This window comes from Tympanuchus pallidicinctus, unplaced genomic scaffold, assembly GCF_026119805.1.
Source record: "Tympanuchus pallidicinctus isolate F22 unplaced genomic scaffold, pur_lepc_1.0 scaffold31, whole genome shotgun sequence".
NCBI classification, from domain to species: Eukaryota; Metazoa; Chordata; class Aves; order Galliformes; family Phasianidae; genus Tympanuchus; species Tympanuchus pallidicinctus.
The window spans coordinates 11,658,417-11,672,250 of NW_026294749.1; the positions used below are offsets into that span (position 1 = coordinate 11,658,417).

Here is a 13,834-nt window from a genome sequence, read left to right on the forward strand (position 1 = left end):
ATCTTTGGCAGCCTGTTTACACAGTAAAGTTTATCATGGAGACCACATATCATTCTGCTCTAAAACCTGCAGCGACAATCAGATCTCGTTCTAGAGAGCTTATTTTACATTTCAAGTTGATTGCAATCAATCTACAGCATATGCCGGGGATACCGTAACAACTAGAGCAGTGGAAAATACTGGAATGCCCTGACTCTTACCTGGAGGCTGAACTGACTGATTATAAAGCACATCTTTGTCAGAGAACAGGTCTTCAAAGACCAAAGCACCTAAAGCGTTTTCCTTGAAATTGTTTGCCCCAGTGAGTTAAAAGGTGAAGCTGGGGTGGAATAAAAGGCGTATTTAAAAACAGGAATTTCCTTCTCCAAAATTAAAGGTAAAAAAGGACATTCCAGATATTTTGACTGGCTTTATAGAGGTCATTTATGTCATTTTAACATGTTGTTTCATTATTTATATTAAATACATTGGATTATTATTGTATTATTGCATACCTGCTAATTAAACATTTAGTTGAGAAATAAGAATTGAATAATGTGTAGAGTTTTGGTGTTGTTTGTTTTTTTTTTCTTTTTAAAAAGCAGTTGAAATGATACAAGAAACTGATTGCAGTTTCTTGTGCAATTTCCAGGCTTCTAGAATCATAGAAGGGACCTCTAAAGGTAGTTTTCTTACAGAGGAAACTCCTATAAAACAGGCATGATCCATATCTACTTCCAGAGTTTTAAGAACATATGTAAACAGCAGCTGTATCTCACGAATATTCAGCCTCCTGATACCTGTGAACAGCTCCACTTCTGAGGGAAACCTTTGCTGTAACCATTTCAAGAATGTGGTCCCAGTGATTCAGAGTTTTCCTGGGTATAAGGAGTCGCACTACAGGGCTAATAAGGTCTCCATTAGCAACCAGGCTGAAATAAAGCAAAGTAATATAAGTAATATAATTTGAAGGACCATTTAAAGCAAAAATCATCTGAAGTTAAGAAAGGAATTAAAAAATAGTATCTCAGTAACTGAAAATTCAACTTACAAAATTGTGTAGGGTTCCTGGAATGGTTTTCGAAACCGTGCTGACGCAGTGATTCTACTGTGAGTAACTGGCTTGACCTGCAAGGACAGAGAGAAATAGAAATCACTCAGCCTTCACAATGGGGTAGAGCTTTCCCTGACCACCAACAAGAAGAGTGGAGAACCCAGAGAAAGAAATTCCTGTTTTTAAATATGCCTTTTATTCCATCCCAGCTTCACCTTTTACAAAGCATCCAGAATTACTATTGCAGGTTCATAGGCTTGTTGAAGGACAGCTACAGCGTAGCCCTACATAGCTGTATGGGAACTGCTGAACCATGGCTTGAGCCACTGATTGATCACCTGGGGAACAGGCAACTGAACAGCAGAATAAAGCATGGACATTTCTACTATTGTGCCCTGTATTGAACAGATATCGCACTGACATCAAGCGGGTTGTTCAACATTAATGTCATTGTATTGAATTGAAAGTTATGCAATATTGACTAGGTAGGATTCCTTTTGGAGTTAATAAACACAAATTTAAAAAGAAAACAGAATGACACGTAGATGGAAAGACACAAAGACACACAGAAAGATACGCTCCAAACTCACAAGAGGCCATAAAACCACAATTTGATCCTCTCTGCAATGCAACACTCAGGTTTCTATGATCCACACTTTACTAGCACCAGTTAGAAAGCATTCCCTAAACACACAGGAGCACTTCTGTGTCCCAGGTGTGCCCAATTATTTTCTTGTTCCTACAAGCTGACGAAACCATTAATATTGAGGTAGACTCCTCAGAAGATCCTGGTGTTACTGCATGCTATACTGCCTGATCACTAGGCCTCTGAGAAAACAAGCAACGTGACAGATGCTAAGGGCTCATGTATGATTCAAAGGATTGTATTTCTGCCAATAGCAGATATTGTGGTATCAGCTTGCAAGCCTGGCTTTTAAATTGCTCTCTCAAAGAGTTATTAATATTTGTGGCATCATTTTGAGGCTTTTTGTTTTCCAAGCAAGGAAGCTGCAAGGAGCTGTAAGATAGGGTCAGCCTGGACAGACACTTAGTATTTTTTCTAAACATGGCCTAAACCAGAACGAAATACAAACTTGTATGATTTTGCTAAACGTGCCTAAATCAAATTTGTCTCCTGTATTAAAAGGTGGAAATAATATGTTAATACAATATTACATTTGCTAATGTAAGACCATAAAAATCAGCAGGTAGAAATGAAAAGAGGACTGTGATAATATGGGTATGCTTAAAACACTGGACAGGTTCTTCTGCTTCTCTTCTTTCTCCTATGGAGAAAGGTTGAGGGAATTGGGCTTGTTTAGCTTGGAGAAGTCTCTGGAAGACCTCATAGTGGCCTTCCAGTACTTGAAGGGAGCGTAGAAACAGGAGGAGGAATGGCTAATTAATGAGAGTGGATAGAGATAGGACAAGAGGGAATGGTTTTAAACTGAGACAGGGAGGTTTAGGTTGGATATTAGGAGGAAGTTTTTCACCCAGAGGGTGGTGAGGCACTGGCACAGGTTGCCCAAGGAGGCTGTGGATGCCCCATCCCTGGAGGCATTCAAGGCCAGGCTGGATGTGGCTCTGGGCAGCCTGGTCTGTTGGTTGGTGACCTGCACACAGCAGGGGGTTGGAACTGGATGAGCACTGTGCTCCTTTGCAACCCAGGCCATTCTGTGATTCTATGATGCTATGCTTGGTGAAGTGCATAGATGACACTGCAGTTTTTGGGAGTTTAGATCAGAGTAGTTTTGATTAAATTAAAAAGAATAAATTAAGCAGGTGCTGAGCCACACTGGTACAAAGCTCCTCAAATAGTCCTCTGTCACACTCAGTGTGAACAGTGAGGATAAGCACACTGCAACTGTCTTTGGGGTCCTCACATGCTCTTACACATATATTCAGGCTACCACTGCACGTCAGGAAGAGGAGGGATAACTAATTTCTCTGGGACTGCTAGGTTCTTTAAGGCACATCTTATACTTGATCAGCTTCAGCAACCAGCAAAAAAACACCCTATCCACCATTCTTCTAGATAAGCTGACTGTCATGCTCGTGTTTGTTTTTCTTTTTTTGGCCACCACAGTCTTCAAGTGACTATCTCGTATTGTTTAGAACAACTTCTGTGACTAATGTGAAACTACTTACAGGTATGAAAAGAGCTTTAATTTCTAAAGCAAGCCACAACATTTAAATTTGCAGTGGCAGACATCAATAAAATACCAAGTGCTTAGCTACTATAAATCAGTGCAGATCCTTTGAAGCATGTAGAGTTATGCAAACTCACTCCAGAGGAAGACTAGATTGGAGATTTAATTGAAGAATACATAAGACTGCTGGTATTTCTCATGTAGGAGGTACCACAACATTGCACTGTCTGGAATAGCCTGACCCCTCTGGCATTACAGTTACACATTAACGAAGACGTGAAGGTTTGTGATTACATTAACAGATGAACATCACAAGACTCCTAAATCCTTCTCTTCCCCATTTGCATCAGCAATTGTGAGCATATTTACATTAGCCAATGTTCTGGCCCCATTATGATTTTATCTTCAAGTTTTGTACATTTTCAGAGGGGTTTACAGGGTCCGTCGAAGAGCCTTTTCCACATCCTACTACCAAATGTTTCTGTTTCATAATTTGCCATCAGATACTCATGTCCAACACACAACAGTAACACAAAACATTTAGAACAGGAAGGAGAAAATATCATCATACTAATTGAAACTTAGAAGGAACTTTAAGCAAGCAAGATAAAACTAATCAAATGGGGATTTGCAACACAAGAGGAGCCACGTGTGCTTGGAAATGCACTATGGGACCTCTGGCTCTTAAAACAACCAGAATTTTTACCCTCCTATCAAGAATTTCCTCTTTCTTGCAGTGCCCCTTACGATAAGAGTACTCTGGATCTTTCTCAATTCAGAGAACAGTTACTACCTGCTCATTAATTCAGTGAAGCACCTGGCAGAGCCTGAGAAAAGCAAAGCAGCTGAACTCAACACCAGCTGGGCTCTAGGAGCTAAGATCTTTGTGAAAACTTGACTTTCAGAATACTTTCTACAGAGTGTCTCTTAGATCTAAGCATACATCTTCAGGCATAATTCACTGTGGTTGAATTTGTGTTGGTGAATGTTAGCTGCAGCTGAGTGCCTCCTTTGAATGTACAAAGCCACTATGCAGCTAAGCATTTAACTGGTGCAATGGTAGAAAAAAGCCAACAGAATAAAGTATAGTTGCTTTATAACATTTTATACAACATTTATAACATATGCTAAATATTCACAGAATTTAACAACTATTTACAACACACTTAAGACATCACATAATCTACTTTAAGTACTTACATCTTCCCCTGTTGACTGCTTGCAAAACAAAAGCAAAAACAGAACAATCAGCAGCCAAACTATCCACTCAGGCTTACTCTCATAAATATTTATATTAAAAACAGTTTTTCTATGGAAATCATTTTGAATAAGCGTGCTTACAGAGATATATGTAAATGTGTATATTGTTTATGTGTGTGCACACATTTACACATCAACTTAATACAGTTTTCATAGAAAATTTTCTGTTGTACTTAGGTTCAGCTGACACTGTGAAAGACTGAAGAACAACTAAAACAAGTTATCCTTTTTCAAATACTGTAGATGGTCTTGGCACTCAGTAAAAATTCAAGAATACTTGCTGTCCCATGCTTTTAACTCAAAGAAATGCTATATTGAGAAGGCAAGATTAGATGTACAGCACTCCAGGAAAAGTATGGTAATTGAAAACAGCTATTTAGGTAAGGTCTCTGAGCAGCACACACTTTGGTTTGAAATACAAACCTTAAAAAGACTGGTTTTCGTTTCTTCATAAATGAGCATTATAAAGAAAAAAATAATCACTAAAATGGAGATGCAGCAAAATATTATCTATTTCTTTTGGCTCATGTAAATCTATTTGGTTATCTCCATGTGCAATGATTTTTCTTCTACAAATGCTGTGTTATGCTTTTCATATATTCTATTCAAACAGAAGCTGGAAAGTAGGACAGACTTAGAAAACTTCTTATCCTTTCTGTTGGGTACTTGGGACTTGAGGAAGGTGTGTGGCCATCCTTATCTTGACTTTTCCCTCCAGTGTACATTAAAATGTTGAGCCAAGCTAAATACAGATAATTGTCCAGTAGCAATTTCACAGGTGGCCATGAAGGCTTGGGAAAGAGATGGTGTCACTAAATGATTTATTTCCTTTTCTTACCAGAAGAGAGCCCTGGCCACTGGGTCAACTTGAGCAACTGCAGGATTTATGGGTTTACAGAATATATGAAGCCAGGCTGGGTGGCAGAAAGACATCAGCCAAGCAACCTTACCTCTCTGAACCAGTTTGGTTTATACCTGTTTAACAGTTTGATTTTCTCAATGGTTTTTAACATTATCTTGGGCACTACTAACATTTCACTTATTACTCACGTCACTTTATGAATAACCTTTGGAAGTTTTAATATTTCAACACAATGACACATACCAACTTTATCAGCTCATGCAGTGAGCCGTGGCTTTACCAGTTTGTTACAATTGCCTGTTTGTTAATCAATGTGCACAGGAAACAAATGAGAACAAATATTTGCATTCCCTAAGGGTAGAACAGGGGTCAGAAGAACTAAAACCCCATTTATACATACAGTCACCATCCTACTATGTGAAACAAAGGAATGTTCAAGGTTGAGTGATCAAAAGCAAGTTAGAAAGATAAAAGTTACTTTTTCTAAGGCTGTTACAACGTAGGAAATATCATACCTACTTCATAGGAATGTGACTTTTTGGAACAGGCATTTTAATACATTTTGAGTAAAGATGAGCCAGATTCACGGAGGAGTTTTTGTCAGTACAAAAATGTTTCAGTTATCCTACATCGTAATAAATCTAGATAATTTCCTTTTCCCTGGCCATGTTACACTGCTAGATGGTACACTGGATAGTTAAAACAGCCTTGAGCAAGAGACTGACGACCTTTCTGCTGGCACCAGTGCAAATGACTACAAATATTCAAACTCCTATTAACTGGCTGGATTTCCAGGTGTATACAAAGTAGATCACAAAGTCTCAGAGCTTGAGTATTTTCCCTAAATTCATTACACATTTAAACCAGAAAGGAAACTCTGATCTTCATGGCTGACCAGAAGAGCCTGAACCTGTGAACAGTGACAGCTGAAGAATAAAAATCAACTATAAGAAGAGCAGATTTTTCTTCATTTTTAAACAGAGTTAAAAGTTGTTAATGCTTTACAGTAAGAAAATTTAATATGCAGCAGCATTAAAAGCTGCAGCACTGTTATCTCTTCCCTTCCATTTTCATCACAAAAAGAAAAAAGAAAGGACAGTTACCCTACAGAACAAGGCAGTCATCTTAGTTGAGGAAGTGACTAACCTTTGAGTTTCATATCAGATGCAATACAGACCATGAAATCTCCAGTGACATGATCCAATGACCCTACGAGTCTCTGCCTTGCTCCAAAATATACTAAAACCAATCTGTAAACAGTCCATAATTTAAATAATCAGAATGATACAATTCAGACATACAGAACTGTGCAAACAGTAATTTTTACAGGGCAATTAGAGAAAAAAGACACAGCTATGTTTTAACGGGATATCTAGACAATTCTTCAAATCCTCCTGGTATTAGATTATAAACACTCGGGAAGAGTATCTGTTTTGTACATCTTGTTTTCCTAATTATGTTACCAAGATACTAAATACCAAACAGTGTAATAGAAAGCTTACCTATTAAAGATATTGCTCAGGAGATTCAGGATGTATATCACTTTTTTCTTTTTTTTAACCTTTGCATACCTTTTTTTTTATGTTACCTTTCCCATATTGCATCGAGCCTCAGAGAAACTGGAAGCTCCTCACTCAGACTTCTAACAGCAGTAGAAGCAATCAAGCTGTTCAGATGTGGACTTACAAAATGGTTCCCTCTTTTCTTTTTTATAGTGGCATAGAGTTATGAAGCAGACCTTTATCCACAATTTCTTCTCAGACACTAATATTCTGTGTACAGAAATTTTGGGTACCACAGTTTGTGTTTGTTTCACAACAACAAAACAAGCAAACAAACAAACACAAAAAACACACTCCCACGAGTATAGATTGTTTTGGTATCAGATGGCTGTAACTTTCACATACTGGAGCAATTTCTAAGATGGTTATTAAGGAATATTCTCCACAGCATTGGTAATACCCTGTTAACGTGGTAACACCATGGTAACATTGGAGTACCATGTCCAGTTCTGGGACCCCCAGTAGAAGAGAGACCTGGGCATACTGGAGAGAGTTCAGAGGAGTCCATCAAAGTAATGAAGGGGTGAGAGCAGCTCAGTTATGAGGAAAGGCTGAGAGAGATGGAACTATTTGGCTGACCAAGAAAAGGCTCAGGGGAGATCTCACTGATGTCTATAAATTCCTGATGGGAGCATGCAAAGAGGATGGCTCTTTCCATTGGTGCCCAGTGCCAAGACAAGAGGCAGGGGGCACAAATCAGAATAGAAGAGGTTCCCTCTGAACACCAGAAAGCCCTTCTGTACTGTGTGGTGATGGAGCACTGGTGCAGGTTGCCCAGAGATGCTGTGGAGTCTTCTCCTTGGAGGCCTTCAGCAGCCACCTGGACATGGAGCTAGGCACCTTTCTCTATCTGTCCCTGCTTGGGCAAGGGTTGAACCAGATGGACCCAGAGATCCCTTCCAACCTCAACCAAGCTTTCAAAATTCAATTTGTACAGATTCCTCCAATCATATCACTGTCCACAGATAAGAGGAGAACCTACTGTAAAAAGGATGAACTTAAAGGATACAGAAGGAACAACTGCTAAAACAATTATTACAAAAAAATTGATTTTAAAATGCTGAGGAACAGGGGGAAATCAGAGAAATGACCACTCCTTATAATGCTTCAGTAGCAATATATCAGATGCATTTTGAGGCCTATTTCAATGGTAAGTTCTGACCTACCAAGTCTCATGCATTGTATTGTCTATCTCATTTTAATTGGCACTCGACAATCTAGGGAGTCTTTCCTCCTGATCCAGGTTTCCTTGAAGAACAATGCATCTGAGTGACCCAGCCTCTGATCTGCTGAGGACTATGTGTGACTCAGAAGATTCCATAGCTGATGTGCAGCCACTGGAGACCACCAGCAGAAGACACATTCTGCCAGTCACATTCTCAATTACACTAAAGATGGATGTTCTGGATTCTGAGGTCGCATGCAGACGCATATATTGAGGTTATACACGGATTAAAGTTTTGAGGGATCTTAATTGAGCCTTCAAAGACTCATTAGTGAAAAGACTGACTCTTCACAGAATCAGAGTCATAGGAGTGGAAAGGACCTCTGGATATCATCAAGTCCAACGCTCCTGATAAAGCAGGTTCCCCACAGTACATTGCACAGGGAACCATCCGAATGGGTCTTGAATATCTCCAGAGAAGGAGACTTCACAACCTCTCTGGTAAGCCTGTTCTAGTGCTCTGTCACCTCACACAGTGAAGAAGTTCTTCCCCTTGTCTGTATGGAACTTCCTGTGTTGCAGCTTTTGCCCGTTGTCCCTTGCTCTGTGGCTGCACATCACTGAAGAGTCTGGCCGCATCCACTCGATTCCTGATATTAATCTATTTATAATTTGGTAATGTTAGATATTTATAATGCTGTTTCGTTCCTTGAACACACAGCTGCCTCAAAGAGAGAACTTAAAAGAAATAGCTATCCCCAGAATCTGCAAATCCAAAAGCTCCTTTCATTCATCAGCAGCTTACCCACAAACCATACACAATGACAAGTAAAATTAATCTTCCTGAGAGCACAGGGAGAGACCATCTAGATCAGAGAGCATCTAAAGAAATATGAATGTCCACACTGCACATATAATAATTGGAAAATAATATTCAGTACTTTTTAGCAACCAATTATGCTTACAATAAGCAAATGGTAACTATTTGGTCAGACTTCCTCAAGAGGTTTACTAGATTCCTCAAGCACATCATTTAAAATGTATTTGTACTTGCAGATCACCTTCACTACAAAACAAATCTCTCTTTCAAAACATGAAGCTCAGTTGCCAAAAGAAGCGAAGGACAGATACAGACCTGAGGAATATTTTGTATCAAAGCTTAAGCTTGAGTCAGAATGAAATGTTTGTGGTATTTTCTCTATCAGTAACTAAATAAAAAGTTTTGAGTCGTATTATTACAGCAGGAGGGCGCTGCCAGAGGCTTCAAAACAGTCAAGAGCCTGGCTGCCATCTGAGCAGCTCACAGGTTTCACACGTCCCTGGGAAAAGTCTCCTTTCATCCTTACTGTTGTCCCTGGTTTAAAGAGGGAGATGTCAGAAATTCAGATTTACTCTGCACCCCACTCTCCCTTCAGAAAGTCTAAACTGAGATGGAACGTGACATTTCTGGGGGATTTAGCTTGTTGCAAAAGCCATCAAATGTGAATTACAAGCTTTAAAAAGACTTTTCCTAGGAAGCTTGCTTCAGCCTTCCGTGCATGTTAACTACCACAGTGCTACAGGGCAAAAGACATTTTGTCACTTGCTCGTTGAGATAACAGCAAAACAGAAGGGAAAGAGTACTGCTATCTCAGTGAAAAACTTGAGTCAGGTAAAAATTTACTCATACAGACAATCTGTCTTCACAACTGATGTTCATTGCCTTATTCATGGTTTGTTCTTCCCTTCTGTATGAGCAGTGCTGTGCAAATGAGCCGAGTGGAACACTGTTCTGGTGTCACAGCTGCATGAGAACTATGGAACAGCTGGGGCTCTTCCAAAACTGCTGCACTGCAGCTAATGTTAAATGAAGTATAGTGCAAATGGTCAAGGAAGCACTCAGCACCCCTAATAGTGGATGAAGCGAGGTAACAGAGATGTGGTTTGAAAATCCCATCTGCTCTAGCAGCACTCGGCAGTGGATAATTTGTGAAGATGTTCTTGATAATTTCCCAAATGTTGTTTATTCAAAGCTTATCTCAGAAATCAGGAAACTGAGAGGATATGCTGATGTAGCCCTTCTTCATTCGTTATCCTCTGCTATCAGTGTTCTATACACAAAGCTTCACACAGAAGTGCAAGATCCTGCACTTCTGGTCATCTTCAGGATGAGGGAATCTTCAGAGGGACCCTTCAAAGGGAACCTTACAGCAGCCTTCCAGTACCTGAAGGGGCCTACAGGAAAGCTGGAGAGGAGCTTTTTATAAAGGCATCTAGTAACAGAATGAGGGGAAATGGCTTTAAACTGGAAGAGGGTAGATTTAAATTAGATTTTAGCAAGAAATTCTATACTGTGAGGGTGGTGAGACACTGGAACAGGTTGCCCAGAAAGGTTGTGAATGCTGCCTCTCTGGAAGCATTCAAGGCCAGGCTGGATGGGGCTTTGAGCAGCCTGTTCTAGAAGGAGGTGTGCCTGCCTATAGCAAGAGGCTGGATCTTAAAGGTCCCTTCCAACCCAAATTATTCTATGAAAAACAGAACTGCAAGTTCAAGGCTATAGCTGAGATAGACTGATGACTAAAAGCAGCAATTTCCCATTATCTGAGTGTTTGACTTCCATACTTCAGTCATTTGGAAGTCTTAGACTGGTAGAGAATTAGATTTTAAGAAACCAGATTACAAGAAATTAGATTTTAAGAGACCAGACATGGATTAAAGAAATCTATCATTGATTTTATAAATTATAATTTCATTGAAGACAACAGTGAAACCTGATGTGTGTCAGTAGAGTGGCTAAGGTCTTTTTTAGTAATGTTTTTAAAGGCTCAACTCTTACCAGTGACTGAATCTCACAGACCAAGGCAATTATTTTGCAAGATAAGTGTTGTTATTTCTGTCATATTTGAACTATTTTTAACACAATGCCTATTTTTAACAGAAAAGCCCTTGAAAATAAAGTGTTACGTGCAGTTGATACACTACAAAAAAAGGCTGAAACACAAGCTATCTTGCATTACTCTACTTACAGTCTTTTGGATATTGACAATACTGGGAGACTCATAACCCACTCACTCCTATTTCACCAAAATGGTAAAATCTGCTTCTATAATGAGGTATTTGTGAATAATGAGGTATTTGTGATGTAAACTTTGTTCTGTTTAGGCAGAAAAAAAGGTGTCTTGCCAAACTATTTCAACACTGACCCTTCTTACAGACAAACACATATATTTGCACGTTCCACTTGCCACATTCAATAGTGCCTAATGAATTATCCAGTGACACGTATTTTATTCATTGGCACAACACACCTACATTAAGACATTTTTGACCAAACCTTCCTCAAAGCTCCTTGTCATTTGTAAAGGACACACCAAGGAACACAGGCAATTCCTAGCCCATTGTCTTTGCCAGCATCAGACACATCAGGCAAGGTGAGGTGAGACTCACAGGCAAACAGAACCGTGGTATTTGAGAAGCTTCAGCTAAAAATGAAATAAATCATACTAAGCAGAACTAGTACTGCTCTCACCAGAATCCTAGAGGTTGGAAGGGACCTCTGGAAATCCATTCCCAGATGTTCAAGCCCATCATCTTATAAGAAAGGACACTAAGGTATTTCTTTAAATAAGATACTGGAATACATAAGGTAAAGAAGATTACTTCATTTATTGTTGCTGATGTTGTTTTTTTTTTTTTAAATTATTATTTTTCCTGAGGAACACCTTCCTTGGAGGCTCAGGCTCACAGTTACAGACTGTCGTAGAGGAGCCTATTCCTGATAGAGACGTACTATATTCTGTCACTCCCTGAGAGAAGTGAGAAGGCAGTTCAGTAAGAAATTAATGCTTTGTATTTTTCATCTATTTTTCTTCCTGAATATAGGTCACAGTATTTATTTTGTATCTTGAACAAGATTTCTTTCTTGTTTAATTCCATTTTGACACATTTTCTACTTATATACAAATCTAAAGTAATTGAAATGCTGCCTTCAAAGAACAACATTAAAATGTTTGCAAGAACAGATGTCAAACATTTGGCAGCTTACATAATACAAATAAAGATTTACAGCTGCCTATGAATACACAACATAAGCATGCCTTTATTCCTTTTGCCTTCCTCTTCACTAACCAGATTTGGAAATAAATATCTGTAATTGTTTACTGGAGGAAAACTTACAAAATCCTACTTATCAGGTAGGCAATGTCAAAGCGTGCTGCATACCACCAGAATTCATCCCCTTGCCTATAGGCATAGTGATTGCATCCTTAACCATTGACCATGAATTTCCCAAACAGTGTTTCTCTGCCATCTTTTTTCATCTTCCAAATCCCTGGTAAACAACATAATGTATGTACAGAAATCTGACTGTCTTCAGCACCAGGCCAGGGTCAATGTATTTCTAAAATCTGATACAGAGAAAGCCACAGAATCACAGAATAGTAGAACGGGAAGGGACCTCTGGAGATCATCTGGTCCAAGCTCACTGCTAAAGCAGATTTCCTAGAGTAGCCTGCACAAAAAAAGTGTTAGGGCAGATTCTGAATATATCCAGAGGAGACTCAACAGTCTCTCTGGGCAGCTTGTACCAGTGCTCTGTCACTCTCAAATAAGTTGTTTCACAGAATCACAGAATAGCCCAGGTTGGAAGTGACCTCAAGGATCATGAATCTCCAACCCTCCTGCCACATGCAGGGCCGCCAACCTCCCCATTTCATAGCAGCCCAGGCTGCCCAGGGGCCCATTCAACCTGGCCTTGAACACCTCTAGGGATGGGGCATCCACAACCTCTCTAAGAAGCTGTTCCAGCACCTCACTACTCTCTCTGTAAAGAATTTCCCCCTGATATTTAACCTAAAATCTTCCCTCCTTCAACTTAAAACCATTTCCCCTTGTCCTGCAGTTACCTACCCTTTCAAAGAGTTGACTCCCCTCCTGTTTGTAGGCTCCCTTCAGGTACTGAAAGGCTGCAATGAGGTCACTCCACAGCCTTCTTTTCTCCAGGCTGAACAAGCCCAGCTCCCTCAGCCTGTCTTTGTAGAAGACGTGCTCCAGCCCCCTGATCATCTTCATGGCTCTCCTCTGGACCCTCTCCAACAACTCCCTGTCTTTCTTGTACTGGGGGCTCCAAACCTGGACACAAAGCTCCAGATTGGGCCTCACAAGGGCAGAGTAGAGAGGGACAATCACCTCCCTGTCCCTGCTGACCACCCCTCTGCTGATGGAGCCCAGGATACCATTTGCTTTCTGAGCTGCAAGAGCACCCTGTTGGCTCATGTTAAGTTTTTCATCCATCAGGATCCCCAGGCCCTTCTCTGCAGGGCTGTTTCTCATATTCAGATGGAACTTCTTGTGTTCCAGTTTGTTCCCATTGCCCCTTGTCCTATCTCTGCAGTGCTACTGAAAAAAAGTCTGGCCCCATCATCTTGACATCTGTCCTTTATAAGTTCAGGTTGTATAATAAAACCAGTGCTAATAGATTCAAGACCATCTCCTCCTGGGGCAACAATACCAGCAAAGCTCCTGCCTCAATTATGGATGCACTGCATTCAGGAATAACACAGAACAAAGGCTTTTCTTTCCTGATTGCTCACCCTTGAGGTTGTGCTCAGAGGAAAACCAGGTTCCTGTGGGACATGAACAGGTGAGAAGGGTGGTAGGCAATCCCCAAGAGCAGGCTTTATCAATAGTCACTGCAGTCTCAAATCTCACAGAAAAAGCATTATTACTGAGATCACAATAACGGCCTATGGTCCAGAGCACTAGTGCAAGAGGCCTGACAAATTCCATGTTATAAAAAACAGAGAGAAGCAAAATAAGAGGTGG

At 40.1% G+C, this 13,834-nt stretch overlaps 1 protein-coding gene across 3 annotated transcripts in view; it reads right to left on the reverse strand.

Annotated features, from left to right (window-relative positions):
* Nucleotides 1-13,834, reverse strand: part of DCDC2 (doublecortin domain containing 2) — a 54,501-nt gene that overhangs the window by 33,824 nt on the left and 6,843 nt on the right. For 2 of the 3 annotated variants that reach the window (XM_052697984.1, XM_052697986.1), the window contains exons 3-4: nucleotides 1,031-1,107; nucleotides 780-911 (exon numbers count right to left, since the gene is read on the reverse strand). In XM_052697984.1, coding sequence (XP_052553944.1) covers nucleotides 780-911; nucleotides 1,031-1,107 — 209 coding nt within the window. The remainder of the gene's footprint in view (nucleotides 1-779; nucleotides 912-1,030; nucleotides 1,108-13,834) is intronic. The other variant, XM_052697985.1, reaches the window with a different exon arrangement.